General features: G+C 40.0%; 1 protein-coding gene and 1 long non-coding RNA gene across 2 annotated transcripts in view; one reads left to right on the forward strand and one right to left on the reverse strand.

Moving 5' to 3' along the window:
• kazna (kazrin, periplakin interacting protein a) overlaps positions 1-22,574 on the forward strand; it is a 99,998-nt gene that overhangs the window by 63,146 nt on the left and 14,278 nt on the right. Inside the window, exons 5-6 of the mRNA XM_085916377.1 lie at positions 3,619-3,726; positions 17,968-18,159. Coding sequence (XP_085772503.1) covers positions 3,619-3,726; positions 17,968-18,159 — 300 coding nt within the window. The remainder of the gene's footprint in view (positions 1-3,618; positions 3,727-17,967; positions 18,160-22,574) is intronic.
• On the reverse strand, positions 19,324-21,729 carry LOC147062054 (uncharacterized). The gene is made up of 3 exons (XR_015066604.1): positions 21,623-21,729; positions 21,207-21,502; positions 19,324-21,133 (listed from the first exon to the last, which is right to left on the reverse strand). It is a non-coding gene; the product is annotated as an uncharacterized LOC147062054 (long non-coding RNA).

Here is a 22,574-nt window from a genome sequence, read left to right on the forward strand (position 1 = left end):
TTGACATATTTGTGGACATTTGTCGTCTTGCCAATTATGATTTTTATTTGTGGTGCTTGTTGAACATGATCATCAAGGCAGTGAATATAATGCATGGTTCAATACACTGCAGAGGTGTTATATGATTTGTCATGTCCTTTTCTCTTTTGACCTGAAAAACCAGTTTTTTAAGTAGTATTGGTCTCTGTTCAAAACACAGTAGATGCAGCATGGACAGAAGTTTCACTTCTTGGGTACTTTGATTAAGAAAATGTCTCCTGCCTTTCAAAAAGCTGGTCAAAAGGACATTTTCACTGTAGCTAAAGTCTTCTCTTCATCATTTCTTCATCCTCAGCTTTTACACAAAATGTCCCTCTGACGTTCATTACAATATGAATTTAGGTGGCAGGCAGTTGGTGTTGGCGGAAAATGTTAACCACCAGAGACTCTCCTCAGTCACACTCTTGGACCATTATTATGTGCTGTATATTTAGAGGGACCCTGAAATTGGGGTCTTGGGGAAGGTGGATGTGATTAATGCATGAATTCGTTTGCTTTATCTCAAGTCCGGCAGCCCGTGAATCGGGGAATGTCGGTGCAATTAAAGGCGCGTGGCAGGCGGGAAAAAAGCACTGCCTATCTGCAGATTGCAGACCGACTTGAAGAACGCGGGCAGCTCACTGAAGGTCCCAGCAATAGCGCCTATTCAGTCCTTAATCACCTCCACTAGTCATTAGGGCCTTCTTTTGTTCCACCCGTCGCTTTTTCTCGCAGATAAAATTTGCCTGGCACAGTAGTGAGAAGTGCTGGGGGAACACTATTAAAAAATAGTCACAGAGAAAATGAGGAAGAAGGAGAGGTGATGGAGTCAGACGAGAGGATTCACAGGGACAGACGGACCATGAGCACTGTAGTAATTCATTTTCATCATTCCCTTTAGGAGCGTCAAATGGGAGACATTTTATCTCGGAATCATGTCAAGTTCAGCTTGGTGTAGCCGTGACTGCTTGATTTACCTTTAAATGAATGTTCTAACTTTGAACTCTGAGTGCTGCACAATGGGAACTAATGCAAGGACTTAAATTTAAAGTACGGCTTTTGTTGAATAATCCCATTGCAAATCTTAAAAGAGTCTTATCAGAGTAATTTTGCTGCTCTTTGGTATGATGTCATTTGAGAAGAGTCTGCTAGAAAAGACCACAAAAATGTACCTAACCTTATCTTAGCCTGTCAGAGCTAGACTGTCAAGTATACAAACTCAATTCTCTACTTAGCTGTGTTTCGAGCTGATATATTTTTTCCATGCCATTCCAAAACAAAGTAAAACTTAAGATCTGTGGCAACTATTTTTTGTGGAAAAGAGGTGTTGGACGGACATTTAAAACAATAATAATAGAATAACAACTGTAATGCAGCACTACCAAAGAATGAAGTCTACGATATAGCGGGACCACAATATTAGAGAGATTATTGTATACAGACACAAGATAAATTTGTTTATCATATTGCGGGACAGCAATATTGAAGGGATTACTGTATACAGACATGAGCTAAATTTGTCAACCCGTTATACAGTTTTTAAATATATATATATATATATATATATATATATATATATATATATATATATATATATATGTCAGGTGGTTTAGGTGCTAATGTATTATCAACTTACTTGAAGCAGTTAAAAATATAAATAATAAATAATAATAAATAATCTAGCAATTACGGGGATATGTAATTGATGCATCACACAAAGCTGCAATGAAGCTTGAGAAGCCTGTTATCTACCATGCATTTAAAAAGCTTTAAAAGAATGTTTTCAAAGTGTCCTGCATAAAAAAAGCAATCTCACTCCTTTTTTATTTTTTATTTTTTTATATATATACAACCAATGTGTTATTGTAAGCACTCTACATTTTTCGCATTATTCTGAAAGGTTGTTGTCTAACTGAAAATACATACAGTATTAGTCTTGTCACTGAATGTCGCAGATATCCACGCATGGAAGCTTGGATGCAAAGCTTTGATGATAACACTGTAATACTGCTGCTGTTGGCATATTGGGGAGATAAGGGTTGAAACAAAAAATAAGATGGAGGCAGAGAGGAAATGATGCCCTTATCCCAAAGCTTTACTCAATCATCCCACATGGGATTTATAGAACAGGTATGCAAATGCCTCGATTGTAACATTCACTCAAAGGCAGACATTTGAATGCAAGGGAGTGAAGGAACTATAACAGAAATGTTTTAACACCTCTCTTCCACTCTAGCGATTTGAAGAAGGCACCTGGGATATAGCAGAAACACTCTGTATTTTTTGTTAGCTTCATTATATGTAAAAAGCTCATTCTATTCTATTAAAAGAAACAACAATTCCATGAACTAATTGAGTGTCACATTAATGCTTAGTGAATCAAGGGGATTTGGTAATCATTCCAACACCTAGCAAAAGAATGAGCATCTGGAATTCAGATTATCAGATGTACTTGAATTTGCCTTTTAATTACATTCCTTAAATGATAAGAATAATTAGAATATTAATCAATAAATAATAAATAATAAAATGCCAAGTGATCATTTGATCATGAATGTGTATTAATTTAGTAACTATGTTTTTGACCACCACCGGAAAAGCTTAACATTAATCTTGACAGTGCATTATTTGTTGCCTAATTAAAGTCCATTATGGCAAGCGCGATGACTAATCTCGCGAGAGGAAAAAAAAAGGCAGCACCGCCCCTTGACCCCCTGCTTTTGCCCCCAGACACATTGGCTTGTAATTACCACAAATAGTTCAACCACTAATGGTTTCCTAAAAGCTCAACAGTGGGTACTAATGGTGGTGTGTTGAGGAAGAGTAGCAGAGCAAAGGGGCGCAAAGTTTTTATTTTTATTTATTTATTTTTTTTAAATCCCAAGAGTTGCATCATGCTTTAAATAAATAAACACTAAAAGTATTGCATGTCCCCACCACCACACAGCAAATAAGTCAGGGTCTGAGTGAAAGGATCCTTTATATCAGTCAAGCCTTCAGAGTTTACTGCAGTATGCTCTTATTTCATTCCAATGTGATGTCCACTTTGACAAAAACTACACTTGGAATGATCTCGCTTATTTTTATTTCGATGAACATCAAACACTGACTGCGCTTGCTGCAGTTTTGTGGACACTTTAGGGAGGTGGCCGGTAGCAATGGATTAGTTATACTATCATTGTGTGCCACCGGTGGTTACCGAAAACTATATTAAAGTCACTGAACCTCATCACAGCGAATCAAACTCGAGTCATAAAAATGCTAATATTTGCGCGACTGTGCTGAGTTTAGGCTGTTTTCCATGATGTTGCATTCATGGCCTTCAGTAAATTCTGTAAAGGCTTCTCCGGGGGATTGCATAGAATATGAAGTGGAATGTGTATTGAGGGGAAAGCTGTACTCCATAAGTGACTGTAATGTGATGTGCGGTCCTAAATGTCCTCCAATGTTTTCAAAATGATTGTTGATTCACGTCTTAGAGCAGTCAAGGGTTGAGTGAGCCTATAAATCACATCTGTTTGAGCTGTTAAATATTTCAATTTTTGTCCATTAAATCTTGCATGTTGAATCGACAATTTCTGTTATTTGTTTTTGTGCCAGATACTTCTCCGCACTCGAGGCAGAAGGCGCCTTCCACTGACCTGTGCTACACGAGTGAAATCAGCAGTCTGATGGACTTCAACTCTCCTGATGCCTCCCTAGACAAAGGTAATGCCCTGCACATTTCTCACTCTAGATTATATAAAGTGTACAAATACACTTTGAAAATGTTTGCAAGTTTCCACGGGTTCAGGAATACTCTTTGTTGTAGACATTCTTTGAGCTGACATCTACTTGTCATTAAGTAGATCTTTTTTTTTTTTTATTCCAGGAGAGTACAAGCTTGCACAAATGTCCATTTGCATCACCTGTGATAGTAGTAATATTGGCCAGGTGTCCCAAAAATAATGTTGTCTGTTGTTCACTGCAGACAACCTTCTTAATACCTGGAGGAAGCCAAAAAAACAAAACTTAACTTACTTCTCAACTGTGCTATATTTGAACTGTAATTCTTAAATAGTATCTGCAATTGATGTAACAGTCACTTTCCATTGCCTTTACATTTTCAGAAATCAATCAATAGGTCATTTTATTTGTCCTGATGGCACATTATGTCTCTTGTCAACAAAATAGCATCATGCATCTTTATCAACATCTTCATATATTGACTTTCTGTAAAGAGAGGAACTGTTTGCTCTGTTGTTGGTCAATCAGTTTTCATTGCAGGTGTACATAAAATATGTACACCCAATTAATCAGGATAATGTTTAATACTACAGAGAGCACACTTTACATGCTTGCACATTATAAACCAATTTCCAGCCCTAAAGGAGGAACGGTTTTCAATTTCAAAACTGCCTGTATAAACCGGACTCATTAGGAAAGTGATCTGTGGGGGGAAAATCATCTCTTTCTGCCCTCCTGTGCATTTATTTATTTATTTATTTATTTATTTATTTTAGAAACGACCATACTCGATTAAAAAAAAACATTCCGATACAAAATGTGTGATTCATTCGCTGTGTACTTGTGGGCACACTAATCACAGGTCACACGAGCATCTTCATGCTGATCTATTACTTTTGGCTTCAGAAGCTTTGTTAAACGTATGGTTGTTTCATAATTCATGTTCTTGTCCATTCTTACGTCCTTGTGATCTTGTAAAACGTCATGAGTTGCAGCCCAAGTGCTGTTCTAAATGAAAGCACGCATAAACCAACAACACACAGAATAGCCTTAAATGAAGATGCATGAGCTGGTTATTCAGCTAGGAAATTAGAGTAAAACTATGACTTATGCTGTTAAAAAAAACTGGTGATAAAAGACAGGAAAATGTACATCCAAATACACCTGTCCCCTACAGAAGCCCATCAGACAATTGCCACCATAAATAATATCCAAAGATCTCCACTGCCATTTCCATACGTCAATAATAAAATAGCTTTGCCAATAAACTCATTCAGAGTGGCTTGGTGAGACAGACCCTCTTACCTTGTAATTATGACCCTGTGGACCGGGTTTTTGATGTTCATGGTCATATTGCAGTGTGTCTTCTTTGCTTGCTCTACCTCTCAGTGGCCTTAAGGGGTGATGATTGAAAGATGAAAAATGAAATAAAATTGTGGTTTAACCCTCATCTATTGAAGCGAACGGTGGCCAGATGGTGCTAAAGATGCCCAAAGCAGGAAAATATGGCAAAATGAGGCAAAGTAAGCAAACGTTATAATATTGTCAGAACAGCAATAAATGCTCGTACACGCTTTAGTTTTATGTCAAGTCTTCAAGTGTACATTTTATTGTTGAGTCACACTGCCCATTTATAGGCTGTGCCTAAGGTGACATAGGGCAGCGATGCAGGGTGAGACGGAGGTCGTGGCAGAGGAATGGACATCCCCAAGATTTGAACACATCAAATCCCAACGGTTATCCACCAGAGATCCCATGTGGTGAAGAGTATGAAACCGGAGGAGTGAGGAATGTGCTGACATATACAACAACTTTCTTGTCTTTGCTCATGCGGGGATTCACAAACTGCGCTGCCACAGTGAAACGAGCAGAGCGACACATTTTCCAGCAAAAACATGATGAGCATTTGGGATATTTTGCCAAGTCTTGATTTTTTTGGGTGTGGGGAATTTTGCAGTCCACTCAGCTTGGGACAAAAGTAACTTAATATCAGTCAACAAAAACTGGACGCAAAACAGTACAAACATGAATCATGGGTTTTTAGAAGTACCAAAACTTTACAAAATGCTGTACCAGATACCACAATCAGTCCATGGACTAGCCGAAAGCCTGTTGAATCACTTGTCAAAGACAGGAAAGTTCAGTCATCAATCAGACCAAAACACGAGGCTACGTATCAAAAATTGAGTTTATAAACACTCAGGAACAGTAAAGCCTAGGGCTGTCTGTCAAAATTAGCTTTGGAGATATACATTTAAATGATATAAGTGGTAAAGATAAAGCAGTATACTCAGTTTGATTTAGTTGCTGTGGCATCGTGACTTCTGGTGACTTTGTAATCAAATTTAGAGGCACTGCCACAAAGAGGAACAAAGATGGGCTTTTAGTAGTTTTATGTTTATGTTTTCCATTGCTTTAGAAGAATTGCATTAAAGAATGAAATAAAGCTGTAGTCTGACTAAATATGAATGGTATCTTACTACTCTTTTTTGGAAAATAAAAATACGAGTATAACATATCATTAATTATGATGAATTGTGTGATTAATTAGTTAGAAAAAAATGTGAGCATAAATAAAAAGACAAGTCATAGACCAACAAAACTACCACTATTCATAAAGGAGTAGTGAATGAAGCCTCAAGTGAACTCCAGCAGACGCCATGACCAGCACATTAGTTAAGTAGCTTTCCATCCCATAGGGAGACATGATAAATTACACTATTACGGCGTTTCTCCAGTTTATCCTTCTTGCAATTCAAAGATATCGAGTACAAGGCTATTGCATTTGAGCTCCTTTAGAAACAATTTATTGCTGACCTTAGAAAGCTGATTCTTACCCGTTTTAAAATTGCTTTAAGAGCTTCTTATGAGAAAACCCACAGCCCAAAAAGATTGGGGTTCCACTTTCATTGCCTGATTTCACGTTCACTATGAACACATATGACTGTAACACCAGCTCAGTGGCCTAGTGGTAGAGTGTCTACCCTGAGGCTGGAAGGTTGTGGGTTCAAACCCCGGCCGGGTCATACCAAAAACTATAAAATTGGGTCCCAATGCCCAGGCACTCAGCATTATGGGGTTGGAATTGGGGGGGATAGATCACCAATTGATTCCTGAGCGTGGCACCGCTGCTGCTCACTGCTCCCCTCTCCCCCAGGGGATGGATCAAAATCACATGGGGATGGGTTAAATGCAGAGGACAAATTTCACCACACCCAGAGATGTGTGTGACGGTGATCATTGGGACTTTAAATCTCCCATTTATTCTCTCATCCACCCTCAAAAGATTTCCACTATCATCCTCTGTGATTTAATCCAGTGATATTATATTTTGAATTTGAGTTAGGTTTATTTTCATTATTTTAACACAGATGAGTTTCATAACTTCATACTTCAAATAGATGTTCGCTCATTTTATAGTTGTGGGTGTCACACTTAACCATGCAATTGAGCCCAGTTTTGCGGCTTATTATTGAATAGTTGATTGAAGCAAATGCACATTTGCAATGCCATTACATGTCATTAAATAGAATTACACTTGTTAGCCCGTCGTCATGGAACCGGTTCCTAACATAGAGTTTCTTATTGTATCCCATGTACAGTAAAATTTGCACTATGAGGTGCAACGTTTTCACCAGCTTTAACCACTTCTGCCTATAGATTTATACGTGGCTTTTCCACCACCCCATTAGTGTCTCATTTTGGTCTTTTTCTTTTGTCACCAAATTGTTTAAATCAGATTCCGTCAGACTGAAGTATTTGGATTGGTATCCTACCCTCATGCAAAAAATATTTACATATCTTTGTGGATAATTTTGCGTATATTTTGTTAACCATTGCTGTTTCAACCTTTTATTTGCTTCAATCTGATTTATGCTCTTTATCCCCTTATATTTGTGTATTCAGCTCTCTCCTGAATGTGCAGTATTTAGTTTGGCAGATCCCAAATCTCTCCAAATGAGAGGTAAAGTGTTATTGCTTCAAACTATTTATATGTCATAAATGTTCATTCAAAGTGCTTTCACCACAGCCTCACTGCCATGGTAACTACCCTAATCTAAGTCAGCTATCTTAATGACGATTTAGACAACAGACAGTGACTGGAAATCATTGCCATTGCAGTCATCTTAAACCATCAAGACGACTGTTACTCTAGCACAAGCACGTCACGAACAGTTACAAATAAAACATCCAACAATACTTGCACAAAACAGAACTGCAACATTTTCTCATCTAAGAAAGTGAGTTTTGTGGGACAAAGACCTGTGTTTAGCACAGCCATGCATTATTACCATATTGTTTGGGTAGATCCTGAAGCAAGTCACCAGCTGTCAGGCATGTTGCTGTGCATCTTGCCATGGTGAGCATGCATTCGCACTCACCTGTGTGCAAAGCCGCACCTTGACTTGGCTCCGCCCTTGTTTGTGTGTCTTGGTGAGAGTGTTTGAGCAACATGGGAAAATAGTGACAGCCCCACTGATCTCAGTCTACTGTTTGAATCGCGAAGGAGGAGCCCCATACATAAACGGTCGGAGTCGCCTTTCACAGGTACACTAAGAGGGAACACCTCAGCAGCAGCACCCGGGTACTAGATATTTGCTGGAGTCAATGCAAATCTAGGCACTTGAGACCTGAGTGTCGGCTGTTAAGGAAGTTTTGTGAATCATCAAAGGCTTTGGCAGACTACTGACTGATCCTGGAATCCTTTATAGAAGACCCTTCTCAGAAGGGGATGAAGTCAGACAGGGAGCAGACCAAGTGTGGTGAGTGGAAATAAATGCTTCAGGCCTTGTTTTTGTAAGGGTTTGAAATGGAAATGCAGCAGTAGGTCATTATTTTCCAGAAGGGAGGATCCCACCTGCTCTTTCGCATGTTGAATAAGTCTCTCCAGTGTCCACAGGGAGCTTTATCTGATGGTGAGTCCTCCCATCCAGTCACCTGCTTAAGGGTCGAGCCGTTGGGAGACTTTAACCTGCCTGTACTTCAGTGGAGGGTTTTTTTTCCAGTCTGAACTCTGTTTCGACCTTTAACCTACAAATTCAAATGACTGGACAGCACAGGCAATAGTGGAGTTTTGCATTAGTGTTCAAGGTTTTCGGCGAGGTCTCTCTCGAATTGTGTAAAATGAAGTTTGTCCTCAATCTCTGTTTTGCTGTGGCTTCACTCTGTAAAAGGTCAATGTGTCCACTGGAAACACACTCATCGGGGTTTGTCGTGATTGTACATTTGCATTACAACTACAGTTTTACATCTTATTCATTCCAATTAATTATGTTTGATATTAGTTTCCGTGCTGGACAAAAATATACGTATATTTATGTCACTACACAGAGGAGCACGGAAAACCTGCTTGTCACGCTAACTGTATGAAAGTGTTTCAAGCCACATAACACTGATGTGCCAAATTGGACAAAGCAGTCTATTTTTCATCAAGCTTAAGTGAAGGTTTGGTTGTGATAATTGGTGATTTTTGCAGCAAAATAAACACCTGGAAGCTACGGCGTGCTTTATTTGTGTAAAAACTTCAAGTGTTGCAATGCATTTGCAATTGTGCCTGATGACTCACCTTTTCTTCTCGGATTTCTGTGATAGAGTCTGTGAATCCTGCTTAGGTCAGCTGTTTGGCTGTTTAGATTTGCAAAGTAGACCTGGGCAACATTTAAGATTTGGTCATTAAAGCCTGTGACAATCGAAGCATTGTGTCGATTGATTGTTTGATCTTTGAGTACGAGCCAACTCTAAGACAAGACTTTTTTTTTGCCCCCTGTCTGATACTTGCACTGACACACAGAAAAAAGCGACGGTGTCAGCATTGTCGTGTTTAAAGCTGAGTGAACTTGTCGTGTAATTGCCTTCTTTTTTTCATAGCATGATGCAGGTGATGGCAGCAGGAAGCTCCATCGGCCTTGCGTGTTGGTTACTTCCATCACACCGTGGCTTGCTTAATTAGATTTGGAAGTGAGATCACCACTGGTCAAGGAACTCACATTCATCTTGAGTAAGGGCACTTTCACCCTTCAACCTGCTACAACCTTGATTTACTAAGCATATTTGTTTTCCAGCTTCTCTCTGTGACACAGCATTTGCGTAGTACCAAACATTGTTAAAAGAACAAAACTAAAAGTACCCTCACCTATGTGCTAGTGTGCTGTTGATTGGTGTGTTCATGTGCATAACTTGTAAATTTAACAACCAGCAGTCATTTGTTTATTGGTGCTCTTGGCTAAGCTTGCAGCGCCACATAGCAGACTCCTGTTTACATTCCTGTGACCCTCTTAGCGATGTGACGTGTTTTTTTGTGACACATTAGTACGCTTGGAACTTTTTGGTTGAACACCAAGCAAACCAGAGGGGATGTGCACATTGTTTACAAAAACTCATCCACCGCTATGTCATTCTAAAAACAGTAATATATTTTATAAAGTCTATGAATGTGAGGATATTTTGGTGCTTGAGTGTGTTTAGTTGGATTCAAAAACACATTTTCTTTGACTGGTAGTTAGCTTTTGACACTGATGCACTCATTTTACCTCACATCATAAAATTATTCTTATTTCAAGTCAAGTTAAGTTTATTTGTATAGCCCTAAATCACAAGCAGTCTCAAAGGGCTTCACATAGACATAGTCTATTCTATAATTCCACAACCACACTTCGATTTCAAAATCAAACACACCATTTGGGATTTTCTAGCAACACAATAACAGAACTGTTTTTTTTTTTTTGTTATTATTTGTTTTGGCATTGTGTGCCCTCCTCCTCCATCGTTATCCTTGGCTGCAAAGGTTATTTCTGAACAATGCAGTAGACAAACTGAGACACCTGCACTGTCAGAAAGATATGAACCTCTTAGTTCCCCGTGTAAATGAATCTATTTGCACACATAATAGGATTAATCTGTCAAAAGAGAACCGCTTTCTTTGCGGTGTTTCGAGTCTCACCGCAAGAATGTCTTGTAGCAAAATGGACAGTATTGTTTCTTCTTTGTTCTGTATGTTCTGCTTTTTTGCAATATGGATGGAGGGCGGGATTGGATGGATGGATGGATGGATGGATGGATGGATGGATGGATGGATGGATGGATGGATGGATGGATGGATGGATGGATGGATGGAAATCATGTTCGTACAGCAGCACAATTCCTGTCCCAGATACTATGACACATCAAGTCTGGTAAGATAAACTAAACCCGTAGAAACTATTTTCCAACAATATGATGAATTTCATTAATTGCCCAAAAATGTTAGCTCGGCACATCGAGAGGAATCATTTCTTCAATTGTCTTCTTTTACTTACTTTGTAGCATAACACGTGTTAGCGCAAAACATGGATTGCATGAGATCATGAAGGTGGCTAAATGGCAGCCTGCAACTCCATTGCCACACGTTACTCTAGTTGTGTTTTCAAGAGTCCAAGCGACCAGTGCCTTCATCACAAACAACTCTACCCCCATGTCATCACTGCAACATCCATCCAGTTTCTGCTTAATCTCACAAAAGCAAATGTTATCAAAGGATTACTTTTAATCCACAGTGCAGACTCGTGCTGAGCCTTCAAAGAATTGTCCCTTGGGCGAAAACAACTAGCAATCATTGACTCATTGTAAAGTAATTTTAGATTATTTTTTTTCCACAAAGAATTTCTCGAAGAACAAATTACGTTCGGAATACATATTTAAACGGATCTATCCAATATAAACGACCTTGTTTGAACACGAGAAATAAACAAAAAGTGATAAAACATTAGCAAACATAACGAAATGACACTTGCTCGACCAAAGTCTTCACGGTCAAAAACGATTACCGCCTGTACAACCCGGGACAAATTGAGGCCTGACCATCGTGTTTGAAGACCCAGCATGAAGCGGATATGCCCAATTTTTCCTTTTTCTTTAGATCTTCTAAATTGTGAATACATTTCCACATTATCTCTCTTCAGAAATGTGAGTTGTAGATATCATAAATGATAGCATCGGCAGCCACAAGGCCAACACGCAAAGATTGTTGTGGAATGTGAAGATTACGGCCTATCTTTCGCTCTGATCACTTGTCTGCTCACAGTCAAGTCGAGTGCCGCTTTAACCCTACTCTCTCGAGTTCAGTCGACGTTGCTGCAAGGACTCCAAGCATGAAATTGTCTCGCTTCGAGGCTTGTGGATGTCACATGGTGGGATGGAAACTCCTTGATCTACCTAGTGACTGATGAGAGCGGAGCGAGTCGTGTACCGATCAACATTGTTAGTTGAAGTCATTTGATGTGAAGCGTTGTGTTCTGCTAAATTTGTTTATACAGGGGTGGGGGCGAGTAACAGTGTAAAATAACTGTTCTTTCAATGACTTTCTTATCATTAAAGTAAAAATGAGCAAAGTGTTCCTTCTGTTTGTCTTTTCATGTATAAACACATTGGAATACTTATATTCAACGGGAAAGACTAATATTTTCATCTACCGCAGGTATTTTTTCTTCAACTGAAGGCAAAGAATATGAAAGTTGCCCACGCAATCTTTTCCGATGCAGCCATGTAAAGAAAATGTGAACGCTTTACCTCGTGATGAGGAGGAAACATTTTAACGTTGTGGCAGCACATTGGATGAATGGTTAGGGCACCTGCCTCACAATTCTGCGGTCCGGGATTCGAATCTCGTCCCTGTCCTTCCTCCATGTTCTTCCAGCATTTGTGTGGGTTTTCTCTCAGTACTCTGGCTTCTCCCCATGCATGATGCATGTATGATCTGAAGAGTGGGAAATGTCAACATGGTTGACTGGCCACCAGCGCATTGTACCCCCACCACTTGCCCAAAATCAGGCAGAATAGCCTTTCACTTTAGTGGTTGTTACCGTTCTGGGTAGAAAGATGTTCTCCTAAATTATTGTATCTCTGTTTAACAGTGGATTTGAATAAATCCAAATCTCATTTCAGTGATATATTCCAGCAATAGCCTCGAATATGGAATGAAAGAGCGTAAACGTGTTTAAAAGCAGGCACAGACCACAAACACTTGATTCCTCTTCTCCTCATCTATAAATAGCAATTCACTACTAATTCAATACCCTTTTTGTTTTTTTATTGTCCTCGACAGTAATACAAAATATTACCGTTTGATTTTTGTGATTGAGTGCCCTGCGGGAAGTTGTTTTTTTTTCTTCCATCCTTTCTCATTTTCATCAACTGTGACCCTTTCATTCCCTCCAGCGACACAGGGAAGATTGTTCAGCTCATGAGAATTGACTCGCTAATCCTGCTCCAAGCACCCGCAGACCAACTCTGAAAGCTGCCTTCATCACTCACACCTGCTATCGTCATGAGCCGCTGATGAATTTGCTATCAACAGCCTGCAGTTTTTCGAGCTAACATAGTTTACAAATCTACTTTATGTTTTTTATAGTGGTCAAAATTCAGGCAGCTTTACTCATAGATTATTTCAACAGTCTACTCTATTTAGTTACAATCTCTGCGACTTGGAAAACTCCAATGATACAATATGAGAGTGGAACTTGAAATATTTGAATGCTTCTCAAGTTCTACTATTCGTAACAATATGCCTCAACGGACTCCCGAGACTGAAATGCTGTCACGCAAGATGTCACACAAGACTGCCACGTATCTAACCAAAGCCTCAGTCCAGAGAGCCTCAAAAGCTGCAGTTGATGATTTATTTTTGGGATTGTTTTTGTGCCAAGCCTCACCTACAGAAAATGTTATCATTGTTAGATACCTAAGCCACCACTCGCTTTGTTACTTCTCAAAGTTGAGGCCGTGTGGGTTGTTGTTGTGTTTGTGTTACTGTGGTTGGTTAACTTTTTTTACGCTTGTTAAAAATAATTGAGCTGTCAAAGATGTAGCTGCAGGGCCTTTGCATGACACTCTCATCAGTCATTGTCAAAGTGAATCTTTTGTTTTAACATTGCTGTGACTAACTACAGTGTTTAATTTCTGATGGTAGGTTTTCTTGCAATGTACTTGATTTTTGTTGTTGCCGTGGGACTGCTAGGTTTCCTAATTTTGGTGTCTAAAATACTGAGTCGCTTTAATATACTTTAGCATTTGAAATCGAACTTGAATTCATATGGAAAAATGCATTTAATATTGAAGGTGTGAATTGACTGATTAAGACTAAATTCATGGAATTTCTTTGCTTTATTGGGCAAAATGAAGAGAGAAATTGGCCCATGTCAGAGGTGACTCGTTAGCCCGGGGGCTTGCTTCCCGGTAAGATTTTTGGAATAACGTCTCAACACCGCCACTCGTCATTGCATCATTGGCGTTTGCATGATGACGTGCTGGCTTAGTTACATTTGTTCTGCCACAGTTATTTTCAGTTCAGGGAGTAGTATCTTTCAGAATGATACACAGATGCGAGTTCTATTTAAACTATTTCCATTGCAACTGATTTATATTTTTCGCTATGAAGGACACACTTGGCATTAGTGAGAAATGTATTTCTCCCAAGTGCAACACAACAGATGGGACATCACTGAATGTCAGGAAAAATATCATTGCTGTTTTTTTTCCCCCCTAATATGGTACAGTGATATATCACCATTTAATCTGCTCCACTGAGGAAGCCTTTGAAATTGGCACAAAATAGAAGTTGTCATAGTTGTTAAGTGTTGATGGGATCCATTGTTGCCTTGAGAATACACATTCTTACCACAACGGTGCATTCCAGGAAATTCAGATTCTATTATTCCCATTCCTGGGAGCTGAGCCCCGCCAAGATTACAGATTAAAAAAGGGGGTCTAATTGTGCCTACCAGATGGAAGTTGAGCATCTTAAACATAAATTGCCATTAGTAAGATAAACTATTAGTAAATGCGTTGGAAGAGAACTATAAATATACGTTCACTTTTTACAAGCACCAAGTTCAAAATGTGCATTCAAGGGCCACCCCAAAACAGGAAACCTCTAATACAGATTATCAGTGAATTAAACCTAACACCATGATTCTACCAGATGGCACCAGAGTAATACTTTAATTACTTTGGCCTGAGCCCAAAAACAGCAAACAGCCAAGATTTTCAGTGAACAACAGGGGATCGGTTCCAAATAACTCTGAAAACGTTAAATCGCTGATGCCGAAACGGCAACATGCAGGGGTCACATTATTGTTTTCCCTCGTGTATCCTGTGACAAAAACAGTGGCTGACTCAAAGTCAAACTAGCTGTGAAATCATTTTTTTCTTCCGGCAGTCCCAAACAATTACAGTCTGTATTTTTTTATTTTATGCTGAGGATACAGTGTTATGACATTAATCTTTTCCGTATTAATAATATTTTCATCAGATGTGTGCCATTAGATGTGCATGCCCTGTATGGAGGCGCTTTTGTTGGGATGAGTATGTCGCCATTTAACTGTAGTCATCGTCTTAACAATGTGCAATGTAGCGTATTGTATTAATTAAGGCTACACAATCATAATGAGCCCAAACTACATTCAAGTAATCTATAGAGGCTCCGTGTTAGTGTCGCTGTTCCATCATGTCACGGCAGTTCATGTATTCACACTTTCTGCACAGACTATGTGTAGTTACGACAGTGCCCCCACAGCAGATCTCACACAAAATCACACACATATACACGCTGTGTCATTCGCTATCAGCTTTTGCCCTCCAATCTCAAATCAGCCAAGTCCAATTTCATATGCCTCGTGGCCACTGGCCTCTGTGACAAACTGTTGGATGTGTTTTTTCTTTTAGCTTTGCTTTCCAATTTGTGCTTTTTTGTGATAATGGGGGTGGGGGGGGGTGAGTCTGAGTCTGACACACTGAGAAGCTCCATTGATGTATTGTCTAAAAGCAACTTTCTCTGTTAAGCACCACACCAAAGTATTGTGCCAGTGTCATTACTGTTTGAAAAGAAAACCCTCATCGCATGTGTCCTGCTGGTTTCCTTATGCTTCATTCTGACTAGATGCACCAACATTTTGGGCTGAGGTGTGGTATTTTCTGCCACACATGAATAATGATCATTACCTCTCAATCGATTGACCGTTAAAAATTTGGAGGAAAAAAAATGCACTCAAAATTTATGTCCATGTGACAATTATGTGATCTTATTGCTAGGCTAAACTTAGCTCCTCCACAACAGACAAACACTGTCAAACCTTGTCAGTTCTATAAAGTTGTTTGGCACCAGTTTACTACTTTTGTCAATCACAGCAATCCAGCACCATCTTTTGGCATAGTGGGTGTTTTTCAGAAAGGCGTTTCAGAAAGGGCACCTAAAGAGATTCATTTAATAGTTGAGGATAGTCTCTTCAGGAAAAAAAACAAAACACAAAACAGTTTAATTTGTGAATACCAAAGAAAGCAAGTGTTAAAAATACATGCCTTCAAATTGTTCTCTGCAGTTAAACTTACTATATATCACCAGAAAAGATTTCAGGGACTGTGAGAGGTGAAGTCAGAAAGACGATGAATTCCACATGAATTGCAAGCTATTAGTCTTAAAACCCCAGGACGCGCTGGAGAGACTATGTCTCTCGGCTGGTCTGGGAACGCCTTGGGATCCCCCGGATGAGCTGGATGAAGTGGCTGGGAAAAGGGAAGTCTGAGAGTCCCTCCTAAAACTGCTGCCCCCGCGACCCAACCCTGGATAAGCGGGAGAAAATGGAAGGACGGATAGTCTTAAAAATTGTACGATGAGTCACTTTTATGTTTCCAAAAAGCTTCCATAGTATTCTCACATATTTGATATCAGGAGAGAAGATGACAGATTTTGTACCACAAGAGATGCACTAATATTTTGGAACTACTTTTTTCGAACCAGTTTCTGCAGCTGCAAAGCAGTCCCGCAAAGGCTGTCCTATTATTTAAGAGGGCAGTTCAATTTATTTTCCCTAAACCATACAAGTAAAAAATGACAGCAATTCCATTTATAACTCATGCAGGTCTGCATTGTTGCTGTTGACTGAAGCAGTCGTTTACATGATTGACCAATGATTGAGGTTCAATTTGCTGTTTTAGTGAGCCATAATCACAATGGAGCCGAGCCTGTTTAGGACAGTCAGATGGAATGGAGGCGTAGATGGATGACAGTGGGTGCACATATTGGTTTGCTGATGCATGCACAAACAAAGGTCAGATACCATTAGCCTCCATTTGGGCCATTTGTTGCTTGATACTCTTTTCTTTTTTTTCAAGTTAACATTGCCAATTTTAGCAGTGGCGACTTTTAGAATACCCTCAATGTTGTATTTATTTATTTACTTATTTTGTGGTCAGCGTCAAGAATAAAACTACATTTTTCCATTCAATAATCTGTTTGACAGTGAAGCATTTACCTATCATTTTACCTATCGGCAAATACTATGTACTTGCATCTGTATCTTCTGTTCACGGAACCACAATTATTTGGCTTCGAAACTAACACCAAAAACAATATGCTACATATTAGGGTGCCTAAAAAAATAACAAACAAAACATGCTGATTTTTGTGCTGTTGTGAGCCACAGTGAAATTGGCAACTGCAGCAGGGTGGATGCTGCACGGGCTTGTGTACACCTGCAGGGGGATGCACACATCAGTGGGCACCCACTCAGAATGTCATTTGTAATTCGCAGCTTCAGTGCATGTGTCTTTGCCAACCTGGAGGCCATTTGGAAAAATAGGTGGCTGTCCACTGGTTCCAACCCACTGAGACTTTAGTCTGACTTATCAAGAGAGCTCACCTCACACTAATACCGTATTTTCCGGACTGTAAGTCGCATTTTTTTTTCATAGTCAGGCCGGGGGTGCGACTTATACTCAGGAGCGATTTATCTGTGAAATTATTAACGCATTATATAATTTCCCATGTTATTTTCACACTAAACCGCAAGAGAGCGCTCGAGGCCTGTGAAATAATTGGAATTGCAACTGATGATGAGTCTGACATAAGCGACGTGGAAGAGGAAGCGCTGCATCTTCTTTTTCCGGGGTTAGCGGAGTTGCTTATAACTGTGCTGCTGTTTCTTTTTGTTGTTGTCAGTGATTTGATGTAGCTACATCGAGTACAGGTGTCTTATACTAGCACACATCTCAGTCACGCACGTCATTACAAAAATCCATGCAGCCTCTTGACGCTTCACCTTCCTTTCTGTGTGTGTGTGTGTGTGTGTGTGTGTGTGTGTGTGTGTGTGTGTGTGTGTGTGTGTGTGTGTGTGTGTGTGTGTGTGTGTGTGTGTGTGTGTGTGTGTGTGTGTGTGTGTGTGTGTGTGTGTGTGTGTGTGTGTGTTGTTGTAGTTCTACTTCGTGAGGAGGTGGCCCAACTGCAGGAAGAGGTGCACCTGCTGCGCCAGATGAAGGATATGTTGAGTAAGGACCTGGAGGAGAGCCAAGGAGGATGTTCGGCCGAGGTGCTTTCTGCCACCGAGCTCCGTGTGCAGCTGGCCCAAAAGGAACAGGAGCTGGACCGAGCCAAAGAGGCTTTGCAAGGTCAGAACTTTAGCAGGGCAACAAATAGCTGTGTGTGCTCTTTAATACGCAACAACGTCACCCGTATGACCTGCTATGATTTCATTTTCGCGCTAATTAAATATAAAGAGTCAGGCCCCTTTTCCTTCCTTGAACTAGTCCGAGAGGTACCAGTTACTGTAAGCTATATGTTCATTATTGTGGTTGTAATGCCCATCAAAACAATTTCTGTGTGCTGATGAGGTTTGCTCCATTACATACTCCATTTAAGTTCCATTCTTAAAAGAGAATGAAGACGTGCCCACAGGTCCTCCAGTCTTTGTTTATGGGCCGACCGGAAAGCAGGGCATTATTTTCATGTCACCATAATGGTAATGAGATGTGTTAGCTGCTGCATATAGGATGTATCATGGACAGTGTTTGGGTCCGTGGGATGCTGCTGCAGTTCAATGAGGCACATGTGCAAAAGTTTCACATTTTCTTCAACCTTGAAATATATTCTTTTTAATAAGGCTGGAATCACTCAAACTACCGGTATGCACAACTGAACTCTAAATTACTGAAATGTCTTTTGGCACTCTTTAAGAGTTGATTAGAAATTTTACCATACTAAATCTTTGTACTGGGAAGGAATGTATCAAGAAAGAAAGACTGATAGTAAGCAGCTGCTAATAAAAGCTTCAAGAAGGGGAATTTGGGTTGGCTTACAAGTTGGGGAAATATCAAGCAGGGGATCTGATGCTTTACCATTAAGACAGCGTGTGAAAGAGACAAACAGGAAATTGTCAGCTATACTGTTTGTTGGGGGTAAGGTCAAAAGAGCAAGTGATTAACTGGGTAAGTTGGGTATTTAGCTTTATTTGAAAAAGAGAACCGGTATGAATGAGTCTAAATGTGAGAATGTTATCAGAATAAAGTTGTATTTTTTGTGTAATATATCCATGAGGTAACATTATGAGTACATGTATTTTTCAAAGTAATGATTTGAACAGTGTAGCAGAGTGGGCTATCACTGCCCCCACCCTGCTCCTGATCTCAGTGGACTGCGTGTTATGGAGTTCTGTAAATTCTAAAAAATTATGCAAGTGAGCATCCTTCAAGATTGCTGAGCAAATAGAAATTGGATTTGTACATTCGATGGAAGCAGCCTTGCCTTTTTCTCTAGCAGTGTTCAGTTTCTGTTTTCATCTTGCTGTGAAAAATGACCAACACATTGGCATACTGTAGAAACATTTTGTCCTGTTTTGTCTTCAAACACGCTTTTGTTGGATGTAAAAATTAATCAGAATCTACACAAATGTGTTGCCATATCACAAAGAGGAATTGGCTGCAACGGCTATTTTTCACCATTCAAAATACTTTCACGCACGAACACACGCACAAACCTCAGTCAAGTTGTTTATTTTATCTCTGCACTACGTCTGCAATATTGTAAACAATTAGATCTGTTGATTTGATTTTAAAGGCAAAAACAATAATTCAAAGTGAGTCAGCATTTGACCATCAATTTGGACCACACTTTCTGAGAACCAGCTCTTTAAAAGGACCTTTTAAAATGTATTTTTACAACATATTTTCTGTTGTTTATTTTACAGACATGGTTATGGGCAGTTGCCGACTGGCTACGTATCTTCTTTTCTTTACCTGGATGGCTCCATCAAGGCAGTTTTTGTATGACCCTTGTGATCCCACTTGGCTAACATTACATTCCGTACAGCAAGGCTAGCAGCTCCTCTCTCTCCTGATAAAACACAACTGCCAGTCCATGGCTGATGAAACGAGATTGAGGCTGAATCAGTAAATATGGGCATTGTTTCATGACAGGCATGATTTAAACTTAAAATGCTGGCAATTGGTAAAAGTATAATATTGACATCACTTCTCAAACAGATTTGTGAAATACTGGGACTGTGAACCGCAGAACACGCAATGGGGGGATTTCACTCTACTTGCATAAAACCAATAGTTTCTTTATTAGCTTGAGACAAATATTGCAGTATCATCTGGTGAAAGAAGCTGTGGCCCTCCTTAATCATGTTCTTAGACTTGGACACAACTCATGCATTCTATATCTCTCAAAACAACCTCACCAAAAAGGGTTTTTGATTGTAATTTAAGATAGGATTGGGAGTCTTGCGATCTTATAGCTGTTGTGTCAACAGGAAAATGTAGAGCTAAACCTTTATCAACTCTCTGAAGTGTCCATATTTCCTGTTTGGCAGCCAGTCATATACAGTACTGTATCCCTTCCTGTGTGGGCAGTCTAAGCTGTTCAGGAGCAAAGTACCATGAAAGCGACCAGCACACAAAGGCTTTTAACACATTGCAGTAACGGATGTTCCTATTAAACACAAGGATTTTGGCAGCAGAAAGTATAGGCCGGTTTGGAAAGAGATTAGGGAAGAGGACTAAGGCAGTTATTTTGTATTAGGCATCTACTTGGTCTAAGAAAAACGTTGCTTCCTCTTAGATTTCCTTGAGCCACTCATGTCATATGCCTCATCTGGTGGTTGTTATTGTATCCTCAGAAAATGGAAAAGCAGTGCACCTCTAGGCCACATATGTGCCGAGCAGTACAATTTCCACTGTTTTGGATTAGGTAAACCCTGATCAAGCATGCTGGCATTGTGATTAGCCCAATCCATTTATTTTCCTTGATAAACATCTTTTATTTTTTTTCTCTGTGTTTTGGTCAATTTTCTGGCTGCTAGAAAGATAACAATTTCCTGTTTTTAGCCACAGCCAGCTGTATAGTTGTCATCTTCACATTCTTTTTCAGTCTCACATTCATCCATTGACTTCAAACCTTAAACCGTAATTTAGGACAAGTGTACTTTGACGATCACTGCAGTATCCTTAGTGCTAAATTGGGCAATCCTGGAAACACGCCTGTCTTATTTGTGTTTCCTGGTATGAACAGTTCCCTTGGAGTCCATGAACCAGACAGAAGCAGACATTTGTTGAAATTGTACTTCAGAAACACCTCCCACTCCAACTGCAAAATATATGTGGCAGGTCAACTCAAAGGCAAAGAGTACATGAAGGACTGAATACGGCTGTCAACTAACCTTTTCCCACACAGTTTATCAGCACAACAAGATCCTCTTCATCATTTGTATTCCATAAACACTCAAAGGTTGTCGACCAACTAACCGTCAATGGTTTCTTTTACTGAGTCACAGTGGGCATCTTGTCTTGTCAAACATCAGGCGGATGGCTGTTGCCCAACGGTCACAGGTGCAGGATATGAGAGCCACAGTGTTTTTGGCTCATCTCAGCAGCATCTTTGAGTTCACTGAGGCAGGTGCAACGAGGTTTCCTCTTTCTCTCTGCCCGTATAGGAGCTTGTTTTAGTCTGAGAAACCTGTTGACGTGCAAACGCAGAGAAAGGGAGCAATGAGTTTTTGTGCTGGGAGGGAATGAAAAACAGTAATTGGAGTTGCATTTTAAAATAACTAGTTCTTTCCAATATTTTAACCATTACTTATGTCTTGCATCACTATCAATCCATCCATTTTCTGTACCGCTTTGTCCCCACAAGGGTCGCGGGTGTGCTGGAGCCTATCCCAGCTGTCAACGGGCAGTAGGCGGGGCACACCTTGAACTGGTTGCCAGCCAATCGCAGGGCACCCAGAGACGAACAACCATCTGCAGTCGCACTCACACCTGGGGGCAATTTGGAGTGCTCAATCGGCTTACGATGCATGTTTTTGGTATGTGGGAGGAAACCGGAGTGCCCGGAGAAAACCCACGCGGACACGGGGAGAACATGGTCTTGTATCACTAGTACAGCTAAAATTAATGTTAAACCGTCATAGGTCAAGGAAAAAAAAAAATCAAATTTGGTGCTGATGTATTGTATTGAATCTTAAGTCTTGACATCACAAACATGGTGAACATACATTATTTTTGCAATTTATATAATTATGTTTATGGGCTTGAGTCATATTGATGTATGCACTCAAGAAATGAGGAATGAAGGTCGGTTGCAGCAGGCTAGAGTATATGTAGGAATAAAAAGAAGGCCAGTGGGGGGTGGCAAAGGTACATGGGATCTATTGTTCAGAGCAACGGAGAGAGAGTAGAAGGGAGCATGGTAGTAACACCAACGATGTTGTATGGTTTGGAGGTGGTGTCAATGACTAAAAGACAGGAGAAAGGATTGGAGGTGGTAGATAACTTAAAGGTGTGAACCTTCACCTTGGCAATGATGGACAACCTCAGAAAGAAGATCAGCACATACTCGATACCAAGCGAGAGAGCCCAGATTTAAATGGTTCGGACATGTAGAGCAGGGACAGTGTATATATCAGTCGAAGCATGCTGAAAAATAGAGATGCCATGTAGGCAGCGAAGAGGACATTTACAGATATGATGCGAGAGGACATATGCATAACTGGAGCTGTAACGGAAGATGCAGTGGACAGGGACAGATA

The sequence above is a fragment of the Syngnathus leptorhynchus genome, chromosome 1, assembly GCF_054491065.1.
Source record: "Syngnathus leptorhynchus isolate UIUO chromosome 1, UIUO_Slep, whole genome shotgun sequence".
Lineage (NCBI taxonomy): Eukaryota > Metazoa > Chordata > Actinopteri > Syngnathiformes > Syngnathidae > Syngnathus > Syngnathus leptorhynchus.